This window comes from Paralichthys olivaceus, chromosome 2 (assembly GCF_024713975.1).
Source record: "Paralichthys olivaceus isolate ysfri-2021 chromosome 2, ASM2471397v2, whole genome shotgun sequence".
Classification (NCBI taxonomy): domain Eukaryota; kingdom Metazoa; phylum Chordata; class Actinopteri; order Pleuronectiformes; family Paralichthyidae; genus Paralichthys; species Paralichthys olivaceus.
In genome coordinates, this window is record NC_091094.1 from 27,129,958 (window position 1) to 27,152,716 (window position 22,759).

Sequence of the window (22,759 nt, forward strand, 5' to 3'; positions counted from 1 at the left end):
ACGAATGAAGCACAATAATCATGAGGATTAATGAATGACAGGAAAACTGACCATTCATCTATGAAGGAAACATAAACCTGTTGAGTTCTGATACTGTAAATCTTTGGGTTCAGACCAACACATTCAAGAAAAGAAACATCTCGGGATTTTTATTAGTTACCTGTTTTGTTTTCTAACAGTAATGAGCGACTGTACTGTGCAGCAGCTAAACTGAGAGTGTGTTAAAAAATAAAACTGATGTTTTACCCATTTCATATACTTTCTTGGCCTCCTTGAGTACCAGTAAAGATTTTGACCATTAGCAGCACTATGTAGCAGAGTTTTTATTATTTTGTTTGTAATGCCACTTCACCCACTGACAGCTGGTGGCAGTGTGATACCGACAACACATAATAACAAAATTAAGGAACACAAAAAACATGCTTATTGGCAAATATTAATGCAAATTATGAAAGTCATATAAGCTATGTATTTTTTGTTTTATAAAGAGAGAAAGGGATTTACCTGCAAGTGGAAGGAATACACACAATGTGTTGAGATGGTCAAAAACACTGACCACTGAAAATGTGCGATTATGATTGGCTGACTTGTCAATTTATTTATAGTCATTTATTTATATTTTACATTAGCAGTGGAGACCTCCATTTCTGAGCCTATTTCATTGATGTCAACCTCACTGTTTACTCTAGAGCTAATGGCACTGATATTGTGTAACATGAACAGGAAATGCAGTGCATATCTCATTCAAACAAGATGTGGCCATGTTTTAACTTTAGACAGTTTGTAAGTTGTAATTAAAGCTTGGAGCAATGGAAAAGTCAGGAGCAGGCCAAACCAGCTGTAACATGAAGAGTTATGTTGTGAAACAAACTACTCGTGCCATGTGCAGCATGATTGGCTGCACCACACACCGGAACAACAGTTTGTTGTCTTTCTGACAAGGTAGCTGCTGTAGTACTAAACTGCACTTTCTGTTGCCAAATCAAAGCCAGCAATTGAGACTTCAAAGTTTTGTAACTTTAAATCTGCATTACACATTACAGTCAGTGTTGGTCCATTCATTACATTCCACCACTCATGTCAAGTCTGGTAAACACCTTTATCTGTCCATACAACAAAATGCTCTCTTGACATCTCTGTTGGTACCTCAAACATCCTGAGATTGTGTTACCCCCTCCGGAGAATGTCCGAAGCTTATCCATAGTTCAGTACATGTCTGTACTGAACTTTAGAGTGGTGACAACTCAACGATAACCCATGTAAATCTTTGTATCTGAAACTTTAGTGCTTGCCGCTTTTCTGCAGCTGTAAAATGACAAGGTGGTGACTTACGTGTTGGTTGTAGATGATCACTCCCTGCTCACAGGTGGGCTTGTGGGTACACAAGTGTTGGTGAACGCACCAGTTACAGCCCCACTGGCTCAAAACACAACCACGACAACTGCAGAGAAAAAGAGAAAATAGGGATAATATACAATAAATAATAGTCTTGTAGCGAGTATGAGGTAGAAAATGAGTCCAGGTTAGGGGTTATGAGGAGAAAAGTGCAGAGGACTAATAAGAGAAATTGACTTTCTTTTATCTAAAAGTGAGAGATGGGACAAGAGAGAGGGGATAGATATGTAGAGATAGATCAGTATAGACAAAAAGGCGGGACCACATAAACTAATCCAATTGCTGCAAATCTGCTACCAATCAGAGGTAATAAAGGTTGGTGGTCTAAATGAATCGAGCCACAGACTCTTATCAGAGGAGACGGGGAAGAGAGAGAGTCTGATAGGGCGAGCATGTGTGGAAACACAGTGAAGAAGATCAGGAAGGAAACTAAGCACAATGATGTACAAAGTTTTCCTCCAATTTGACGAGAGGTCATTGTGATTTTTCATCTTTCATTTTTCAAAACAAACCGCTTTTTTCTCCATTTATCTATAAAATCTGTTATTGGATAAATCCCCTGAACTGACCTCACAGCAGGAAACAGAACCACTTGTAGTTTAATCCTGTGGTAAAATCAAATTAAACTGATTCCATCATTGGTTGGTGTAGCTTCACAGCAGACATTTTAAGTCTTAAACTAATCTCAATTGACTTGGTTTGTAGAGGTAAAGGGAAAAGTGTAAGGCATAACATTTATTTATTTATTTTTTTTCGTTTATTTTTTATTTTTTACAGGCCATTTATAATATTTAACTAAAATATTATTTATATATATTATTTATAGATACAGAAATATATTTGACTTATCTGATAACATTTGAAAACATATAGCTTAGGGTATCCATATTTACTATAGTAAAAACTAAAATCTAAATGTCAATATATAAAAACAGATTGCACATTAAAAGTTGTCAAATAGAGAAAGAACCTTTGTGCAGATAATACTGAATAATAATGGTGAGCATACAAAAGTATCAGATCAAGGATCATTAGCTTTGCTAGTATTTATTAGTGCTTCACTAGTAGTTTTAATTTTTAAAAGTTAAACTCTTTCATTTTAACAGCACTTCTTAAAAAGACCTTTAAGGTATGAAGGAAGTGAGGTCAGTCATGTGACAATATTCAGCTCACTTTATTATCATGACCAAGGCTTGTAAATTAACTGAGGTCGAAAAAGAGAATTTTATTGGCATTTAGGCACAGAAAGGTAAAGTCTCCGAGCCGAAGCTAATATATGATATACAGACATTGATTTTTTCTATAGCTTAAGAGAGTATTAAGAGTATTTGTAGTAGAGTAATATTTGGAGAAATCAAAGGGAGAGAAAAGCAGACATCAGACAGACAGGTGAAGGGCGAGCTGATGCTGAGACAAAAGAATGACCAAGATACAAATTGGGGGAGGAGGCTGCTCCAGACAGAAATGATGAGAGCAGGTCAGGGGACAAGGAGAGCAGGACTAATAAATCCTCAGAGGTAACTCACGGCATGCTGCCAGACAGCTGCTTCACAGCCATGCAGTCATAGAAGATGAAATCCCTTGATGTGACCGTGACGTCGCCGAAACGAAGAGACAACGTGACTGTGACAAAGTCTGAAAAGAGCAAAACACAGAGAGAAAGACAGCGTGAGGAAGAGCTGAAAACAACACAGCACAGAGCTGAGAGAGCAGCGCTCTGAAAATATTTGGTCAGGATTATCGTCACTGATTAAGAAAGTCTGGGATCATTGCGATGTTCCTCATAACACAGTGCGTGGGAGAACGTTTGGTTCAGGCAGCCAAAACATGGAGGCCTAATAAAACCCATGTGCACCCTCCAGCCTCAGCCAAGGAGAGAGCAGACGTAAACACAGTGAGACCTCCCTCCTTTTAAACAAGTGTCAACTGCATGATGATTCACTGCACACTGGTGCTGTATGAGGGACATTCTGGGAATTTATTTTATTTTGATAGATTTCTAGTACACTCCAAAATAACTTGCCGGGATTAGAGAACGTGGTGACAATGCAGACACACGAGCATTCAGAGGATCAGACAGGGTTTAAACAAGTCAGCACTTTATCCAGATTATCGGAGTCTCTCTATTTGGAGTTAACAATGAAGTGGGCAGACCTGAAATGTTGGTTATAATCCCTCATAGTAAAAGAAGAGTGGTCAGCACTGTATGATAAGGTTGAGGCAGGAAGTGGAGCAGTAAAGAGATGGATGTTCAACAACAACAACTTCATTTACTTTTCTCATTGGTCAGACCTGGTATTAACATCCATCCTGAGAGATCTGATCACTGTTCACACATGGTATTGAAATGTGTCCTCGATGTTTCTCCTGCGACCAATTGCGATCAGATCTCACTTTCCCTCTCTATATGCACAAGTACGTCATTTGCGTTCATGAAGGAAAAATTATGTTGCTTTTACACAGTCTGAGTTTACAGATGTGTCTGATGGCACACAGGACGTTGCACCTTGTAAAAAGCCCTATGAGACAAATTGTGAGTTGTGAATATGGGCTATACAAATAAAATCAGACATGTCAACTGAGTAAGCGGTCCTTCATATGTGGACTGTTTTCTCAAACAGTCAGAAGTCAGGTGAGAATCTGATCTTCAATTTTAAAGCATCAGTTGCTCTTACAGACCCTGAGCTCCCTCTTTTATTAAGTGAGTGCAAGCACTAACCCTGTTTAAGTAAAGGTAAGCCACCACCCGATCCTTTAATGCAGCCTGTGTGTCCATATCTCAGTAAATCCCCAGGCCAATTCTGCCTGAGCCCCGCACCCTGAGAACTACAACAAGCTACAACTTTAAAGAATGCAGGCATGGGAACCAGCGTGTGTGTGTGTGTGTGTGTGTGTGTGAGAGAGAGAGGCACAGAGAGAAACACAACTCATTTGAATGTTTGTTTGAGGTTGACCCATGTAGACGCTTACATTTTTTATTGACAAGCCTCTTCAGGCTTCTCTTATCACTGTCCCTGACTTATTACAACAAACAAGCTTCTCTCAGCATGCTGAACCATCAACCCACAGACAAACCAAAGCTCATATCACAGCATTGCATCTCTAGATGAATTAGATTTATAGTAGGGTGTATGCTTTAACCTTTAACCTTTGACCTGTCAGGGGGGTACCCCGCCTCTCGGCGAGTTTCAGCTGGGACTGGCTGCAGCAACCCCCCAATGCCTTGATCCTCAAGGGATAAGTAGAATAGCTAATGGATGGATGCTTTAAAATACAGATTACTCCCTGCTGTGTAAACTGGCTTAGAAAAAATTGATTGGTTTAGCCTAGATCACTGGACAGGGGGATTGGGGTGTATACATGTATGTCTGGACGCATGCACACACACACACACACACACACTCAAAAACATGCACGATCAAAGATTAATCTCGTTGAAGAACACTGCCAAACCTTGCAATCACGAGGTGAAAAGTTCAAGTCAGAATTTAAACCGTATACTAGCACAGCATACTCACCCTGTCCTGAAGACACCATGGGTACCATGCTGGTGTCGGGTGATTGGCAGGTGACCCCGGTCTGGGTGACAGTGGCAGGACTGTGGCTGTTCTGGAAGAAGCAGGTGTAGGATTCATCCTTCTCTAACACTGGCAGACCTGGGACTGACAGAGATACCTGAGGGAAGATGAAACAGTGACACTGACTCAGACTACAAGTAAGTCACTTCAGACAGACGAATCCATACAAGCTCCATGTTTGCAAATGAGACACCACATCCTACATTTGTAGGAGCTAAACTCATGACTGTGACAGTCAACATCCAGAGGCACTATGGTGGAGAAGAGACAAACACGCTTCCAGAGGTAGTGGACAGAGAAACCAGCATTAGTGAGTCTACACGTGCTGCAGCAGAGGACAGTGAAGGTCAAAATGACAGTAAGTGATTCAGCTGTCTGACACATAAATCTTCTCTGCTTCTCGTCACTTGGAAATGTCAATAAAAAGTTATTTGATTGGAACACTAAATTTCCTGGATTTCCATGCTGCGGGAACACGAATGACACCAAACTAATTCCTGGAGTTATTATGCAGCATCTTATTCTGAGTTTGGGCGGTTTCTGTGCTGCATTTTCTGAAGACAAAGTTTCAGTTTCTGTAGTAGTGTCTGACCAAGGCCCTTCCTGTCCAGTTATGGCAGGTGGAGAACTCTGGTTCCAAACCTTTTCTAGTTCACAGTTATTAAGGTTACTGTGCTGCATGGAGCAGTTAAAGCTGGTGTAGACCCTCGTCCTGATCTATACCTAACCACATGTTATGAACAAAGGTCTACAATGAATTCCTTGGACTTCATGACTTGGCTTTTGTCCTGACATACAGTGTAACTTGTAGGACATTCCACTTATTGAGCACTTTATTAGGAACACCACACATTCATGTCATTGATTCCACACAATGTTGGAAACTTTCCTCCAAGATTCTGCTCCATGTTGATGTGACTGCATCACATCATCTCTGCAGATTCATCACTTAAACATTCATGTTCTACCACATTACAAAGATGTGAAGATTGGATTCTCTGGCCAGTAGAAGATTGCCAACTGTGACCATAATGGGATAAATACTGAAATCCAGATTCATCAGACCAGGCTGCTTCTTTCAGTCTTTAACCTTTCAGTGTCGGTGAGTCTGTTTCATTGCAGCCTCACATTTCTGTTCTTGGCTGACAGGAATGGAACCTGATGTGGTCTCTGCTGCTGTAGTCGATCTGAGGCAATGCTCAATAGGTTTCTGCTTACCACAGTTGTAAAGAGTGGTTATCTGAAATGCCATAGCTCTTCTGTAAGAGAGGAGGAAGCTGTCAAGGGCTATGACATCATCCATGATATTTATATATTGGTTAAACACTTGAAGAAACCCACCCAACACTTAGCTAGTTGAGCTACTTGTGTCTCACTAATAGCCCCAGGGAAACCTTAGCATGATCCAAACTGATCTACTTTACATCCTCAGTTTATTTATTTTTATTAAGAGTCCAATGAACCAGTGTTTGTACTGTGTGTTAATTTTGTGTCTCTGCAGCCCTTCTATACAGACCATCCTTCACACAGCTGATTGAGCCTGTTGTTCTTTCCTACAACACCTTAACCACTTCTGATCTTCTCTTAATTCCCTGTCTCTTAAAAAACTCACATAACCAGGCAGCGCGCAGTGAACCTCAAAGCTCATCTGATAAGGAATTGTGGGATGAGATCTGTTTGGTATTTTGGTATGTGGGATCACGCACAGGCAGAATATGATCATGCACATACTGTACCATCAGTGCAAGAATCTGTCTGTGTGTGAGGGCTACGTTTATCTTGATCTTGAGTCAACAGAAACCAAAAACAGATGTTTCTGTGAACACAAAAACAAAGATCCCTCATATACTCTGTTCGGACATGCACAGATGGGAACATCAATAGTTTATGTATTACAGTCTTACCATTCTGCTCTCCTCCCTGCTGACGTTGGAGGGGTTGAGCTCCTGGACGGTCAGACACTGCTGCTCCATGTCGAAGCTCCACAGCCACTGACCTGGCTGGTTCCCACGAGCGCATTCAGACTGCAACACACACCTGCAATGAAAAAACCACCCAGGCTGCACTGTTACATCACACAAAGCAGCCATGCTCTAAAACTCTACGTCTCTCACTCAAAGCAGTTGTTATAAAATGTAACCATGAAAAGCCATCTTCTGTATAAAAGGCAAATCCATAAATCATACTAGGATTGTAAAACTTCACACCAGCTCCTTCCTGGATTGTTAACATGCTTTTATGACTTGTTAAAAAGTCTGGTTTCTGCTTCAGCTGGACTAAAAATAATACAGTAACTAACGTAAATGATGTGTGAAACTAATGAAGAAAGTTTATGGACTAGGAAAGACAAACTGTAATAAATAAATGTAATAGGAAGGTTGTTATGAAGCCAGAAGGAAGTAAACAGGCACAGAGAGGAGTGAGAGGGAATGATCTAGGTAAGAGGGAGGTGGGAGGCCAGGTGTTGAGGCAGAGCAAAGAGGACACAGATGAAGAGTGGCAGACTGTGACAGAGACGTGATTTGGTAGATTTCTTTCATCAGGCTCAAACATGATTTCCCTTGAGCAAACTCGAGTTCTGAACAACATCAGTGTCTGCTGATACTGCAAGCTGGCACTGAACTTTATTTTTCATTAATTTCAGTAAAAGCATTTCAACTAAACCTGAATAAATATAAAAGAAATACATATATATATATACATATATATAAATAATATAGTGTGTGGTATGATCATAGTTATGTATATAATTGAATATATTGTAATATAATATAACATAACATTCATTTTGACTCAGTAAGTTATTACAAAAGAAAATACAGATTTACATGTAGTTAATGGTGCTTTGAAATATTATAATGCAATAAAAGGAACATTATTTTTCATGTAACTACTTTTCGGGAATACAAATGAAACACTCAGCCTCTTAGAAAACACAATTCATAAGGAGGGCTTTGATGCTGGAGCCATGCTTGGGCTAATGAGTAGCCTACAGTGGCTTATTGTAGCCAGTATTTGTGTGAACCATGTACAAAAAGATGGACGATACGTCTCCACTTCCTCCTACCATCCAGAAATGAAGCTGGTGCTGAGTCTACAGACCGCACACTGCATCTGTCACTCAGAGCGAGAGAATGTAACTATTTAAAGCTCTTTAGTAGCTCTTTATGTGATCACTTATTTATGGTTACATGAGATTTGGTGACTTTTGCAACAAGTTTCAGATTTTATCTTGACATTTGTATCGTGAGAATTATGAAATCAGTCACATATTAATTTGTTGATTTGATTTGATTCTATTTAGCTAGATAAGGTTATATACAGGGCGGGGGTTAAAAGCTGGTGTTTATCTCACCTTCCCTCCAGGACACACCAGCCACAGTAGGGGTCATGGGCCAGCAGGCAGGAGTTGCAGTCTGGGTGCTGCTGGCATTCAGCCACCGGCCTTTTCTGCAGCTGGAACCAGGACAACACAATCATGTTCAGTCGTGCAGGACATCTACACTAAGACCCCCGAAAATCTGATTACAAAGCATAGGTGGCCCACTTTTTTCAGTGGAACAATACAAATTGAAAATATGGTCATTAGAATAATTGCAACTACAGATGGCCTCAGTGAAAGAGGAGAATTAGGGCAGAAAGTCTTCATTATTTCTCTATAGCTTTATTACTACAGAGCAGGAAAACCATAAAATGTGACTCCAGTTGCTGTATGTTGTATCTCTGTGTGTAGAAGTACCATGTTATGGGTCATGATGAAGAGATGTTCCTCTTTCTGGTCAAGGATGAGGTCTGAGCTGATGGCTGCATTCTGCTGAATGGAGATGACAGAGTACTCCTCCACTTCACCATTTGGCCCCAAGAACACCTGAGCAAATGCACAAAAATCAATGTTAGGATGATTATCAATTCACAAGAAAATAAATACAAACTGTGCGGCAACTGAAAATGTGAATTGCTTTAAAAAATCCTATTTAACACATTTTATAACCTCACTATGGCATATGTCAAAATATGCATCCACACTGGCAATTATATACATTTTATTTGACAATGCTATCAAGCATTTTATGACCGTTCAAAAAATGTAAGTAGGCCTTAAATTATGATTGTTTTGTCACTAATTTCTGAGGACAAGAGTGAATGGTTTCTTATACAGTATCTAGACTAACTCTTTTGTGGTTGCTTGCCTACACCAACCAGTCAAGTAGCCAGAAGTACGGTCACAATTTTCCCTGCTGTTCTCAAGTTATAGCATTAAAGCCCCAAAAAAGTGTTTTTGCTGAAATGTATGATGGAACAGGGAAATTGACCTTTAAGCTTTTGGATCGTATTATGATATTAGGCATTTGTATGAAACTTTGTCACAACTAGAATGTGAAATCTTGAGTACCCAAAGTAAACAAGCACAATTGTGGGGTGTGTGGTCACAACAACCTTGACCTTTTGCCTCCAAAATCTCTGTAGGCTGTGTGCCTGGACTGTGGTAATGCTGGTTGCAGCCTTCTCTCTAAAACTAGAAAGCTGTGTCAAGTAAAACCAGCTGCTGGGCTCAGTCCACAGAACCCTGAAGCCACCAGTGCAGCACAAAGAGTTGTTGACCTGATCTTCCAAGACCAATTAAGTACGGAGAACCCCAAACTGGAGAATCAGTTGACGTGAAGGTGCTTATTGAATTGATCGACAAAGTCACTTATTGATGATTCCCAGTCGCTGCTGCTACAGAGCGCTGCTCGCCTGTTTTTTCAAACTTGATTGATATTGAATGTATTGTGTGTCCACATCAAACCAAACTCAACATAGCACTATATTCATCGATAAGATTAAGGTTTTTGAGATATGCTAACCACTGTCAGACAGACAGAGATTTCTGGAATTAGTAGGTAGGTAGATTTAAAGATTTACTTTTACATTTTTAAACCTGCATTGTTGATTGTATGATTGATTGAATGTGCGATTAAATGCAACCAGTCTCTTGTTGCTAGAGCATTGCTGAATATCTCGATGAAATACAGAAAACCTCAAATCATTAGAATAGTGTCCAACATTGGCAGGAATGTGTAAAAATCACCTGCATCATTGTGTATAAGTAGTAACATCAAACGGACCCACAGTGCCACTAATGGTCAAATGCTCCACAGGCAGTTTTGAACTTTTAAGCCAATAAAATAGCTATTATGGAATCTACTGAGATTGTATGTCATCAGAAAGATCTGCATAATTTCCTCTGACCTCATGAGTGAGATGTTCTCCTGGTAGGATAACTCTGATGGAACAAAGACAGCCATCATCCAAAAAAATCAAGCGTAGGTCAGGAGGAAGAGCCAGTTCCCAGTATCCCCTTTGGTTGGATGTGATATTGGGTGTGTGAGTACAGTAGCAAGAGTTGGAGGGTGTGAAGAATTTGATATGGCGATTCAGGCCGGGATGTCTCCCTGATGCTGAGCTAATCCAATCCTCCAGGTTTGGGAGGGTTTGGGGTCAGCTATTCAGACCAACACTCCTCTCTCTTTGATCCCACGGATTTCTTACAGACAAACTGTCCAGAATGTCCATTCAGACTAAAGCTAAACACTGAGTACGTAAACATGGGATGGCTTGATATGATTAAGCCATATACCGATTTTGTCACTGAACGGACCGCTGTCACTTGTCTGAGTATATATGCCGTTCAGAGAATCGAATAAATGGCCGGTGCATGGCTGACTCCGCTACGCTATATGGCGCTGTAGCCCTTTCAACAAGTGGTTGTAGAGCCACTTCCGGATGATCTCAACATTTTCGAACCGGGTCTCCTCGTCCGTCCAGATGTGAGTTGTTGATTTCATTGAAGCCATGGTGTCGTTTGACCTTTATCGGCAACAACATTACTATTTATTACCAGAGCCGTCTCCTTCCACCTCCAGGTGAAATCCCCGGCGGAAATTCTCGAGCATGCGCAGAATGCAAGAATCGATATAGATACTATGGCTGAGTATACATGACGTTAGAATGCCGACAATGAACAACTTATCTAGGTGTTCTTTTCCGATTTTGAGATGTACGTTATAGTCCTTTTTTTTTTACCGATGTAGATCGGACTAAGGTGTTTTAAAAAAACAAACTCTGTCTTATACGATCAGAAATTTGGTTCTTTGGCTGCATGTAACTCCACTGACTGAGACGCAGCAGAGACAGACACAAGTGGCTACATGAAATTCTTCATTTCAAAAAGGAAAGGAAGAGGAGACACAGCAGGAGCTTCATATGTTAGAGTGGATGAAAACTATTTTTAAACTAATGTGGAAAAATACAGTAATAACACATATTTAAAGTAAACAATACACGATGCCGAATGATTGGGGCGCAATTACACAATGCACCCACACGGTGCTTTCGACGGGGGTCAGCAATTGGCACTCTGACCGGTCTGCAATTACACAGCCTCATACTCAGCAAGCTGCCTAACACTGTGTTCTTACAGCTTCATCATGGGCAGCATTCAAGGTTTTCCAGCAGTTTCTGCCAGCCCTTCTGTGGGATTGGACCATAAGGCCCTGCCTTCTTTCCCACAAGAATCTATGAGCCTTGGTCGCCCAAGGTCACTGTTGCTGGTTGACTGGTCGTCCCTCTTTGGACACTTTTAGAGGGTACTAACCACTCCATACTGGGAACACACCAAAGACCTGTTGTTTTGGAATGCTCTGACCAAATCATCAAGCTACTGCACTTTGGGACATAGATACTGATCCTTATGCTTGCCCTGTTTCATGCTTCCAGCTGATAAACTTCAAGAACTGACTGTAAGACTAAAATGATGAACTTATTGAGATAGTTGATAAAAATGCAGAGTAAAAATTTAAATGAAGAAAATGTTAATGTACTACTTCTCTGTACCACTTATATCCTTACAAACACACACATGCTCATCTGACATGTTTAGGGTTGTGATTATTATCTTCTTTACTTTTCTCAGTTTATCAATAGCAGAACATTTCTGTCACCCTGACCCTGAACCCACAAAGATGCTGCCTTACTTAACCCCTCTGTGACTCAACCACGACATCTTGGAAATCAAACTGACAGTCTGGTGAACCTGTCGCTTCAGTCGAGACTCACAAAATTTTAGGTTCAAAAATATTTTTGAATTACCATGAAGTCCAATAACAATGTAATTTAAGAGCTATTTCAGCTCCATTTTAACTTTGTCAGAAAACCAGCGCTCTCTGGAGGTCGCTCTGGAGGTCGCTCTGGTGGTACTATTGTTAATTGGTTAACTTACAAAAGTTCTACTCTGAATGTATGAATTAGTCATGAGTATTTGACATAACAGTACATGCGACACACTGATGTTTTTGAAGATCTATCTTAGCATAATTTACCAGATGATGAATAAATTAGTACAAAGGGACAGTCTGCATTTTCTCTTGCATTCTTTTAACAATAACATGAAAGCATCTGGCAGTGAACAGAGAAAAGAACTGGACTGGATGTCTGCTGGATGAACTGCCTAAAACTGCGTATGTGTAGCAAGAAGTACTGCAAGGTATGAGAAATACTATGTTACCTAAATCAAGCGTTAATGACAATTCCTCTTTGTCTTTGCATGCATTAAAATCTCTGGCACTGTTACCTTATGCAGATTCCCTTTGGAGTCTCCCAGGAAGGCGATGGTATGTCCCACCCTTACGCTGACTGACACAGCAGTGAGACGGGCAGATGGACTGTCCAATATGGTTTCGGCCTCCACTGCGATTCGACTGGCCATTGGGCTAGGGGTGTGGTCAGAGCCGCAGGGGTAGGCGTCCAGCGTGTTCTAATAGTGGGGGAACATGAGAACAAGTGATTTGTCATTAGTTTCTGAACAAGTCAGGCAGACACCAAAATAAATAACAGCAGTGCTGTGGAGGATTGTGAAATCCCAGCAAGATTTATTGTGGAGGGGCTAGGGGTTGGGAACAAACTCCAACGCGCTGCGATTTAAAGCTTATAGACATTTTGTTTTTGTTTCCACGGTTTTGCAGAGGGGAGGGCTGTTGGTTTTTCTTCCAGGCATATTATTTTTTCCACAAAGACGTTTGATAGAAGGGTCATTGCTTCATCATTCATAATCTTACCAATAGGAAGTAGAGGCAATAAACCTGCAAGCTCATTTCCTTCCTATTAAAACGTTTATAAAGCAGATGTCTATGGTATTTTGAACCCTTTTTTGTTATCTCGCATGTGGTCTTCTTCCTGCCTTTATTGGTTGGCAGGATTTCTTGTGTTACCATCGCCGGTAGCTGCGTCCTGCACCAGGTCAGGTACCCGGCAGGTAACCACCAAGTTGTAAGTTGAGTAAAGGGGGGAAATATATATGAATTCACGGTACAGGCATGGGTAAAATTTAAACAAATATGGGCAGCTAATCAAAAATCAGAAATTAAAATGACAGTATTTATAACATTTAGAAATACTACAGAATCACCTGCAAAGATTTATTTTATTGTGACAGTCTATGACACCACCTTTGACCCCTTTAACTCCACTCAGATAACTGTCACTGCCCAAAGTAAACTAGCTAGCACATCCGACAACTGACAGACTAAAATAGCGATGGTGAATACATCCTTAGTGGCTTTGCTGCTTGTAAAGAGCTGCTGCTTGCCACAATGTATTAGCTTTTGATATCCACTAGCACACTGTCACTGAGAAAACCCACTGACAGCAACAGAAGCTCAGGTGCTGTGAGAATTCCCAGATACTTTTCTAAGAACACAACTCAACCACCATAACAGGAGGGCATGGAGGCCATAACCAATTTGATATGAGTGACTGTGTACGTAGCATGTGTGTCTAAACAGGTGACGGGTTGGATCACAGGTCCTATGTTAATGCTGTATTATCTCCAAGTCCATAATAGCAGGTAACAGATCGGGTACAGAGCTTTGTGGGTTTGCAAAATTGGACCTGTGCAGGACTCTGACGTGCAGAATACTGTGACACCATTTGTAGGACTGTATCATCCAAGTACATTTGCATAAGACAAACAAATGAGACATAAAAGCTCCTGAGCAGAACACAGGGAACCTTTGATAGAAAGTTCTGAGGCACATACAATATAAATGGATAAGAGGCCAAATTCTTTTTTCTGATCTCACCACAGCTCAAAACTAACTTGCCTGTAATAACATAGTTAAGCGGTGTCCTAACAGCTATATATAGTCAGCATTGATTAAGCCACGTGGAGTGACAGATAGTTTGGACAGCCTGTTTTGTCCACATCATGAGAACCTAACCATTAGAGGAAAAGGAGCAGGGATGACTGCATGCTAAGAATAGCCTCAAACTACATTATGCACACTGAAATAGTTATGAAGTCATGACGTCCAGTCTAGGAACATGTTTCGGATGCACAAAGGCTGGCGTGTCACTGAATGGACCGGCTGATGGGAGTCTGTGATTACTCTGTAACTACACAGAGCTGTGCAGACTGCAATCATGTGCATTTTTGGACATAAATATCCAAAGCAGTAATAACCACCAGGGAGTAATATAAGCAGGAAAGATTGTTAAAGTTGCATTTCGGACGTTCTTGTTTGGTAGGAATCCTGAATCCTGGTCACTCACCAAGGATTAGACCATGCGTGAGAGCCCATCCCTGGTGCAGATGGATTGTCTGAGCAAGGACTGAATAGGGTGGGAGGCTGATTTGTCTGTGTACAGGGATCCAATTGAGATTTGACATCTTAATCAGACTGTAAATCTCTTTTCAGCCCCAGATGTCTCATCATTGTTTTGCTCTGCACCATATGGTTCACTTTGATTTCCCCTTTTCAGGGTACAATCACTGCAGGTGCCGGAATCCTCTCGGAATTGTGAGGATTACCATTATCATTATTAGTCCCTATTATTAGATCACTCAAACAAAAAAAATGTGGTACAGCTGACCTCATGGTGGTGCTATAACAACGATATTTGTTGCTGGTGTGAACGCGTCTGAGCAGAAAACCTCCCTCTAAGACTAAGTGTGTAACTTAGTGGGGCTGTTTTTTCTTCTCAAATGACTCTGCTATTGGACAAGATTGCGCAATTAAATGATTCATTAATTTCTTAGAAACTAGTTGCTATGGATAAAGGTGCTATAAGTCGTCTGCTTATGAATGACTTGTTTGTCATCGTCGTCAGTGTTGCTGGTGCCAGATAGGCCCTTCATTAGCAAACAGGTACAGTAGGTCAAACTATTTGACGTGAACTATCAGTTAACTGGTTGAATGTCAGATTTATGGCATGCCTTGTAAACTGTTACTCTCAAAAATGGTCCACTTAATCAACTGAGTGAGTAAACTGCTGAGGGGATAGATCAAATAGGCTGAGATATATATATATATATATATATATATATATATATATATATAGATATATATATATATATATATATATATATATATATATATATAGATATATATATATATATATATATACATATATAACATAGTTTCCAATATGATTTCATGCTCCGTGGGAAAAGTATTTTTTATATACAAAAAATACAGTAGTGTATTGTGATACATGGTGTGGCTGCTGTATTTTAATACACTTACAGTATTTGGAATCACATATTTATATCTTTGACCAACCCTGTCAGCTGGCATGTGAAATAAGTTTTTTGATCAATGGGTCTGAATTGTAAGATTTGAAACATTTAAGCAATTTAACATTCAAATTTAAAAACAAATGGCAGAAATCACCAGAAGAGTTTTTGCAACACAAATTGCAATATGTGACAACACTTGCATGACTGAAAGCAGTCAATCATGGAATCCATCTCTTGACTTTTATAGTCTAGTGCTGATTGGGGACTAGAGGGTTCTAGGTTCAAATCCAGAGCTTCACTACATCACTACCCTGCTCTATCCTTTGACCTGCACTGCTGTTCACTGGGTGCTCAAAGCACAGGATGGTGAATGGTCTGTATTTATAAAACACTTTTCTAGTCTTGGTGACCACACAAGTGTTATCATTCACCCATTAACACTCACTAATTCATTGCATCTATGTGCAGCACTTTGTTTATTATACATCACTCATACACTTTTGGCACAGCCGTCAGGGGCACTTTGGGGCTCAGTATCTTCAGATACTTCAGCACACAGAATGTGGGGGACTGGGATTAAACTGATGAATGTCCGGTTAGTGGACGAGCCGCTCAGAGTCTGCCCTAATAATTCTCCCTTTTCAAACTCATTGAGGTGCAGGATGACTTGTGAATAAAAAGATGTTTAACCTATGTTAAAACAACGCACTTGGACCCTGGCTTTAGTTAATTTACCTTTACTTTCAGACACATATTGGTCTTTCCCTTCTTTTCCCACTCCACATGTTTTCCGCTCCACTGTGCATCTGTATCCCTTAATCTCTTCTTCCTTCCTACTTCAGAGCCTTCTCTCTGCCTGGTGTGTCTTAATCCATCCCTGTCAGGCCTTGTTAAACATTACCCTCAGCCCCACCTCACTAAGTGCGGCTAATGCAGCTGATCGATCGCTCCCTGACCAGAAATCCTATTAAATTACACCGCCCGCACTACCGTCTCCCTTTGAGCCAATCTGCTGTACATGGCTGCACAGGTTGAGGGGTCAGTGCTGCTCGACGTCCTTGTCTCAAGAGGAGGTGATAATATAGGATGTCAAACTAGCCCACTAATGCAAATGTAATTCTTGCGTGGCATAGACACCATGAAACATGAACACAAGACATAAAATAAGGATCACTAGCGTTGGTCTTGTGAGAGGGCCAATCTGATATCTAATTCAATCCCTCCTCCACAGAATTGCATTTGTCTGTTACGAAAATGTCAAATTAAATTTCATCCTCTCTGATCCAGAGGTCACTTTGCTTGAAGGGGACAGACATAGACAGCTTCAGGAGTACAGCAACTGCTTTTTCAGATGAAACCTTTTATTCAGCAGTCTTCACTTAAAAAAAAGACTAATTTAAAAAAAAAAAAAAAAAAAAGGACTGTGCTTCTGCCATCACTCTATGTGAAGGCTATCATTCAGAGAAAGAAAATATGAAATATGTGGTCACAGATGTCACTTCTGTGAGAGGTTGTTCTTAGCTTTTCAATAACACCCTGCGGCAAAAACATCCAATTACACACACCGACACGTGGGAGTGGAGCAGTGTAACTGCAGTCTGGCTCATGGTGTTCACTACTGTGTGGTTTCGCTGAAGAAAGTAAAGGAGCTTTTACGGGTGAAACTGTTGCACTTTCACAGTCGACCATGGTGAAATTCTTTGACAGTTGGTATACCAGTTTCAAATTTGAATTCTTTTTAAAATCGTGTTTGATTACCGTGCTTTGAAAAACTCAAGGTAAATACTGTCCAGCATCAACCAACGTTAGCAACAGCTTTCATTCAGAGTGACTGCACTCTCGAGATTTAACATCCTTCTAAAAGGACTTGTGACTTATGAGAGTGCTGAACAAAACTTGATGAAGATGCAGGGGGAAAAAAACACAACGAAAGGAGGAAACAGATACAAACCAAGTTCATTTTTATGTTGAGACTTGAGAATGTTGGAAAAAAGTCACGGTTTGTTTGTTGAACCTGTTCATTTGTTTGTCAGGAATGTAAACTGAAGCATTCAGTGTTGACTGCTCTCTTAAAACCACAACATGCTGTTGTGCTGCATCATGTGTCTGCAGACTCAATCATTAACAGTTGTACACAGTGACAAATTCAAGAAAGTAAGTTATAATAGTAATAATATGATAAAAATGACGATAATGATCCTTTGCAACAATACCATTACCAATAACGTGCACATTTCTGTCACTTTAATACGGACATCAAGTCTCTGTCAGTGTTAGTTATTGAGAGAGGTAAGAGTAGTTTGTTCAGTTTATTTTTTATTTTTTTGTGAGAATTATTTCTAATAGTCTGCGACACTACTATTTTTAAATATTCAACTCTACGGCTATTTATATTCACTACAATGATGACAACTATGAGTTGTCAGTTTTTATTAAACATTTAAACTTAAGTTTTCAGATGCACTGACCTCCGCACTTCTCCAGGGAAGGTGCATGTGTGAACGCAAATGTCCGAGTGAGAGCCTCTAGATTATCTTTCTCTGCCTGGTTAGAGTTTTTTTCTTTCTCTTTAAGCAAGAGCATGGTCTTTCAGTTCAAGTGCATGACTTGTTGAATTTATGTTCAGAATGTGTATTACTTCTCATCAAAACCCTGCCCTTGCACTAAAATAGCTTCTGTTTGCACCATAATTTGCTCTGCTTCTGCTCAAACTGTGTGCTTGCACTCAGATATATTGTTGCTCGCACGGATTTCCTGCCCTCCACTGAAAGACCACGCACCATCACTCTGGCTGCTTTCTGTGCGCTCGTGAATCATCTGCTCTTGAATTTTTTTGTGTATCAACCCCATCAAAAGTCCCCAACACACAAAAGCGGAATCAGAGCAAATTTAAGTGCAAACAGGAGCTATTTTAGTGCAAGGGCAGGGTTTTGATGAAAAGAAATGCACAATCTGAACATAAATTCAACAAGTCATGCGCTTGAACTGAAAGACCACGCTCTTGATTAAAGATAGGAAAAAGACTCCATAGAGACGAAGATGTCAAAAACGTCTGTGGTGATAAGAGCTGACACTGGTGTCTGCACCAACTCTCCACTGAAAATTGTCGTGAACATGTCAATGCAGAAAATCTCCCGCTGTTTTGTGCATATGTGAAAAGCAAACTGCGGGTAGAGTCCAGACACAATTGCCCGGACTTCATCTGCAGGTCATGTCGGAAAGAGCTTGAGGGTTTTTTCACACCTTCACCTTTTAGTCTGGTTAAATCAGACTCTGATGCGATTTGTTTCGTCAGGTGTAAACACAGACAACTCATACAGACCCTTTAGTACTAAATGAACTCGGTGGTGGGGAGAACGTGATCTGACCTAGATAAGATTTACTGGGAAAAGTTGACCTAAACAGCTTCTGTAGCCAGGTGCGCTTTGCATTCTCGGATGCAACAGGTCAGGCAAACTTTGGCAGCAGTTGCTGTTGCTCCAGGATAAATTGTAGAGCAATATATGCTATATCTTTAAATGCTCTATTCAAGGACAAAAGAACATATTCCTGTCCTTACTTTCTTGCTCCCGCCCCTGACATATCTGACCAAAAAGCAAAACATTTTCACAGGGTTTGAAACTTTGCTCATTAGTACATTTGGTTCAGCTAGATTTTTCTCTGTGTGAAAAGAAGCCAAACCAAGCAGAAAATATTTTAAATTAACCAACTGGTCAACTGATTCAGGGCAGGGCAATGAACTAAATAGTTAAACAGCTTGCATATCAAGTCTTATTTTACCCTCTATTTCTTGTCTGTGATAACATCAGATTTCCTCATAGTCATAATAAATAAAAACTGTGTGTCCAGGTCATGTGGCTGTTCTTAGATAATAGCACAACACAGAGAGTCGAGGGAGTCAATCATAGTGGACGACAGGAGAGGAGGGTTTTTGAAAGTTGCACTTCATCACCCCATTTCCATTTCAATTACTTTGATAGTCAGGTCATTTTGGGACTAGACTAAAAGTTTATAACCTGTCATATCAGTCTAAGAGTTGCCTATGTCTGTGTACAATGACGCAGCTACAAATAAAAAGTGTGTTACTCCAATGACAAAATGAGATCTGACTCAGGGTCTCCTTGACCATTCGAATCATCAATATTTAGGAACCTGCTCTAGAAACTAGCAGATCGTGCTGGAGGGATAATCCTGAATGGGTAATCCAGGGTTTTCTATAGCAATTTACTTTGTTTTAGCGGTGGAGGTGGGTGACCCAGTCTAAAATAAAGCCCACCTCCACTAACATTATTAAACTGTTTTAGAGCTGTATGAAATAAAGTCTTAACCTTTGGGGGAAAGAGCAGAAGTGTGATTTTGCACAACTGCCATATATTCAGTGTGGCTATGTTTGCTCAGACCTCATTGAATACATTTATGATGAGATGGAAAAATCATAGATTATATAAAAACAACAATCTTAACAGTAACAACATCACCAAATCTGAAGTCACTGTAACATCAATTCTTTTCCCCAATCAATGTCAAGTCCACAACATCGTTGGATTAGGGAAAAGAGTTTGTACTTAAATTCATTAAAACTAATACAGAAATAAACAAATTTAACCTCATGATTAATTAAGTAATTCAGATTCTGATGAGCTCACCTCTGGCAGGTTGGCACAGTTGGACTTGACTTCATACTCAATATAGGCTGCCTCCACTCCTGCTTCTTTACCCATCTGTGTGTAGCACAGGTCTCTGGTGGAGTTAATCCTGCGGTCCACATCTTCTAGATTAAACATGCAGAGGGCAGAGTCTTCACTGAGCCGAGTTGATGAAGCCAAATGAGTGGAGAAGACACCAAGAAGAATGTCAGAGCTTTGATTAGCAGCGTCATCCTTGGAGAGCCCGAGCTGAACAGCTTGTAGCAAGTTGTAACTTTTTCCTGGCCTGGAACGGCACGTCAAAGGTACTTCTACATAGGAGTAATAGGACTGGTCGTCCAAACATACTCGAGAGACATAGGTGCGGTATTCACGTGATTGAGATTTGAGGTCCCGTCTGTAGAAGAGGAAGTATACATGCTGACGGTGGGCAAACGAGGCCACAAAATGATGGTCATATTCTGAGAGACGGCCAGCCACAGCCAATTTAGCAGTCTCCTCATAAGAAAAGATGGGTTCCTGGGCTAGGTTTCTTGTGGAAATAGGTGGATGGCTGCTGGTATAACCCCGGCCCACAAACAGAACTGGCTGCCTGGCAGGATTTGACCTTACAACAAGCCCAACAGTACTAACGTTGGGGTGGTTAGCTGCTACATATTGGGTATCCACTGGCCTCGTGGTGGAGAATAGTACTTCATCCACAGAATCCAGGTTACGTTTCTGACATATTCCCTGGTTGACACTCCCACAGGTGATCAGTTCCATGGAGTAAGGATCAACCAACAGGAGCTTGTTGTGGTTATTGGTGGTCCGAGCCTGAGGGCAGTTACTTTTAGTAACAGGAGGTAAACACTCCCGACTGTCTGTGACAGGTCCAGTGTCATCCTGGAGTTCAGGTTGGAGGAATCGATTCAACTGGAACAAGTGATCTCGAGCGCCAATATAGACACGACCAATGGTGGGGTTAGGATGCAGGGCCAAGTGTTCAAACACGGTGTTATTCCGGATAAAGGTGGGATAAAGACTTGAGGGGGAGGAGTCTGATCCTTGGACAATGCCACTGGGTAATGAGACCAAGGGCCAGCCAATGGCTGGCAGCAGGAGAGACAACAGTGCCCGGACTGCTAACACTGAAAGACCACGCACCATCCCCGGAGGCATGGCAGCAGAGCTGAGGGAAAGACGACAAGAAAAGTTGTTACAAACAATGTCTCCATTCATTCCTTCATCTATACAAACGCTTTAAAACATGGATCCTCTTATGATCACACATTTTATTGCAGACACACTTATGGATACAGTTTGTTTTTGAACTTCAGTGCTTAAAAGTAAGCCTCTATTACATCTATGGACTTGATCAACGTGTTTTGTTCCAACAATTGCAGAAAAACTAGCAGGCTAATGTTGTGATCATACAGCTACTTTTGTAGGTCTTTGTTTCATTTGCCCTGCTCAGACCCAGTGTTAACATCAATTCAATTCAATTTTATCTTATTTGTATAGCACCAAATCATAATATACATTATCTCAAGGCACTTTACATAGAAGGTCAAGACCTTAAAATCGCATTTATATGGAGAAACCAAACAGTTCCCACAATGAGCAGCACTTTGGAGACTGTGGAGAGAAAAACTCCCTGATTAATAGAGAGAAACCTCTAGAACCAGACTCAATGTTGACAGTCATCTGCCTTGACCGGTTAGGGTGAGCAAAGAAAAAGAGGAGGAGAGAAGAGATGGGTGGAAAAGAGGGGAGAGAAGAGAGAGCAATAGTGGGGAGGAGGGGAGAGAGAGAGGCGAGGGATACCAGGAACACTTGAGCACCATCAGGTATCAGCTCTGACTAGTTAAAATGTAAACAATAACAGTGTAATGAAGTTATTGATTAACATGGGTTCATATTACAGCCACAATTCATATAAAAATAATTAAAAGTATTGTTGTTAACAATAATATTAAAGGTTGTGCAGTTCTGGAGTCCGAGATATGAGAGAGAAAAAGAGAGAGAGGGACTATAGGAGAAAAAATAAACAGTCATTGACATGTATTAAAATAAATGAATGAATGTGGGGGGGGGCAGAGAGACAAAGAGAAGTGGAGAAGTGCTCAGTGGATGATGGGAGTTCCCCCAGCAGTCTAGACCTATAGCAGCATAACTAAGGGATGGATCAGGACTCACCTGATCCAGAATTAACTATAGGCATAATAAAGGAACGTTTTAAGTTTAACTTTAAATGTAGAGATGGTTTCTGACCATAGAACCCAGAGTGGGAGCTGGTTCCACAGGAGAGGAGCCTGGTAGCTGAATGCTCTACCTCCTGTTCTACTCTTACAGACTCTTAGAACCACAAGAGAGCCTGTATTTTGTGAACGGAGTGATCTATTTGGATAATACGGGGTTATCAGGTCTTTGATATATGAAGGGGCTTTAAATGTGAGGAGCAGGGTCTTGAATTTTACAGGGAGCCAATGTAGAGAAGCTTAGACAGGAGTAATATGATCTCCCCTTCTAGTTCCTGTCAGCACTCGGGCTGCAGCATTTTGGACCAACTGGAGGCTTTGCACAGACTTCCTGGGACATCCTGA

At 40.7% G+C, this 22,759-nt stretch overlaps 1 protein-coding gene across 6 annotated transcripts in view; it reads right to left on the reverse strand.

Moving 5' to 3' along the window:
- The window catches only part of plxnb1b (plexin b1b), a 101,206-nt gene that overhangs the window by 18,044 nt on the left and 60,403 nt on the right, over positions 1 to 22,759 (reverse strand). For all 6 annotated transcript variants that reach the window (XM_020086469.2, XM_069513707.1, XM_069513699.1 and 3 more), the window contains 8 exons: positions 20,175 to 21,345; positions 12,586 to 12,768; positions 8,713 to 8,841; positions 8,329 to 8,429; positions 6,878 to 7,010; positions 4,914 to 5,070; positions 2,922 to 3,030; positions 1,333 to 1,441 (listed from right to left, as the gene is read on the reverse strand). In XM_020086469.2, coding sequence (XP_019942028.2) covers positions 1,333 to 1,441; positions 2,922 to 3,030; positions 4,914 to 5,070; positions 6,878 to 7,010; positions 8,329 to 8,429; positions 8,713 to 8,841; positions 12,586 to 12,768; positions 20,175 to 21,335 — 2,082 coding nt within the window. In that variant the 5' untranslated portion in view covers positions 21,336 to 21,345. The remainder of the gene's footprint in view (positions 1 to 1,332; positions 1,442 to 2,921; positions 3,031 to 4,913; positions 5,071 to 6,877; positions 7,011 to 8,328; positions 8,430 to 8,712; positions 8,842 to 12,585; positions 12,769 to 20,174; positions 21,346 to 22,759) is intronic.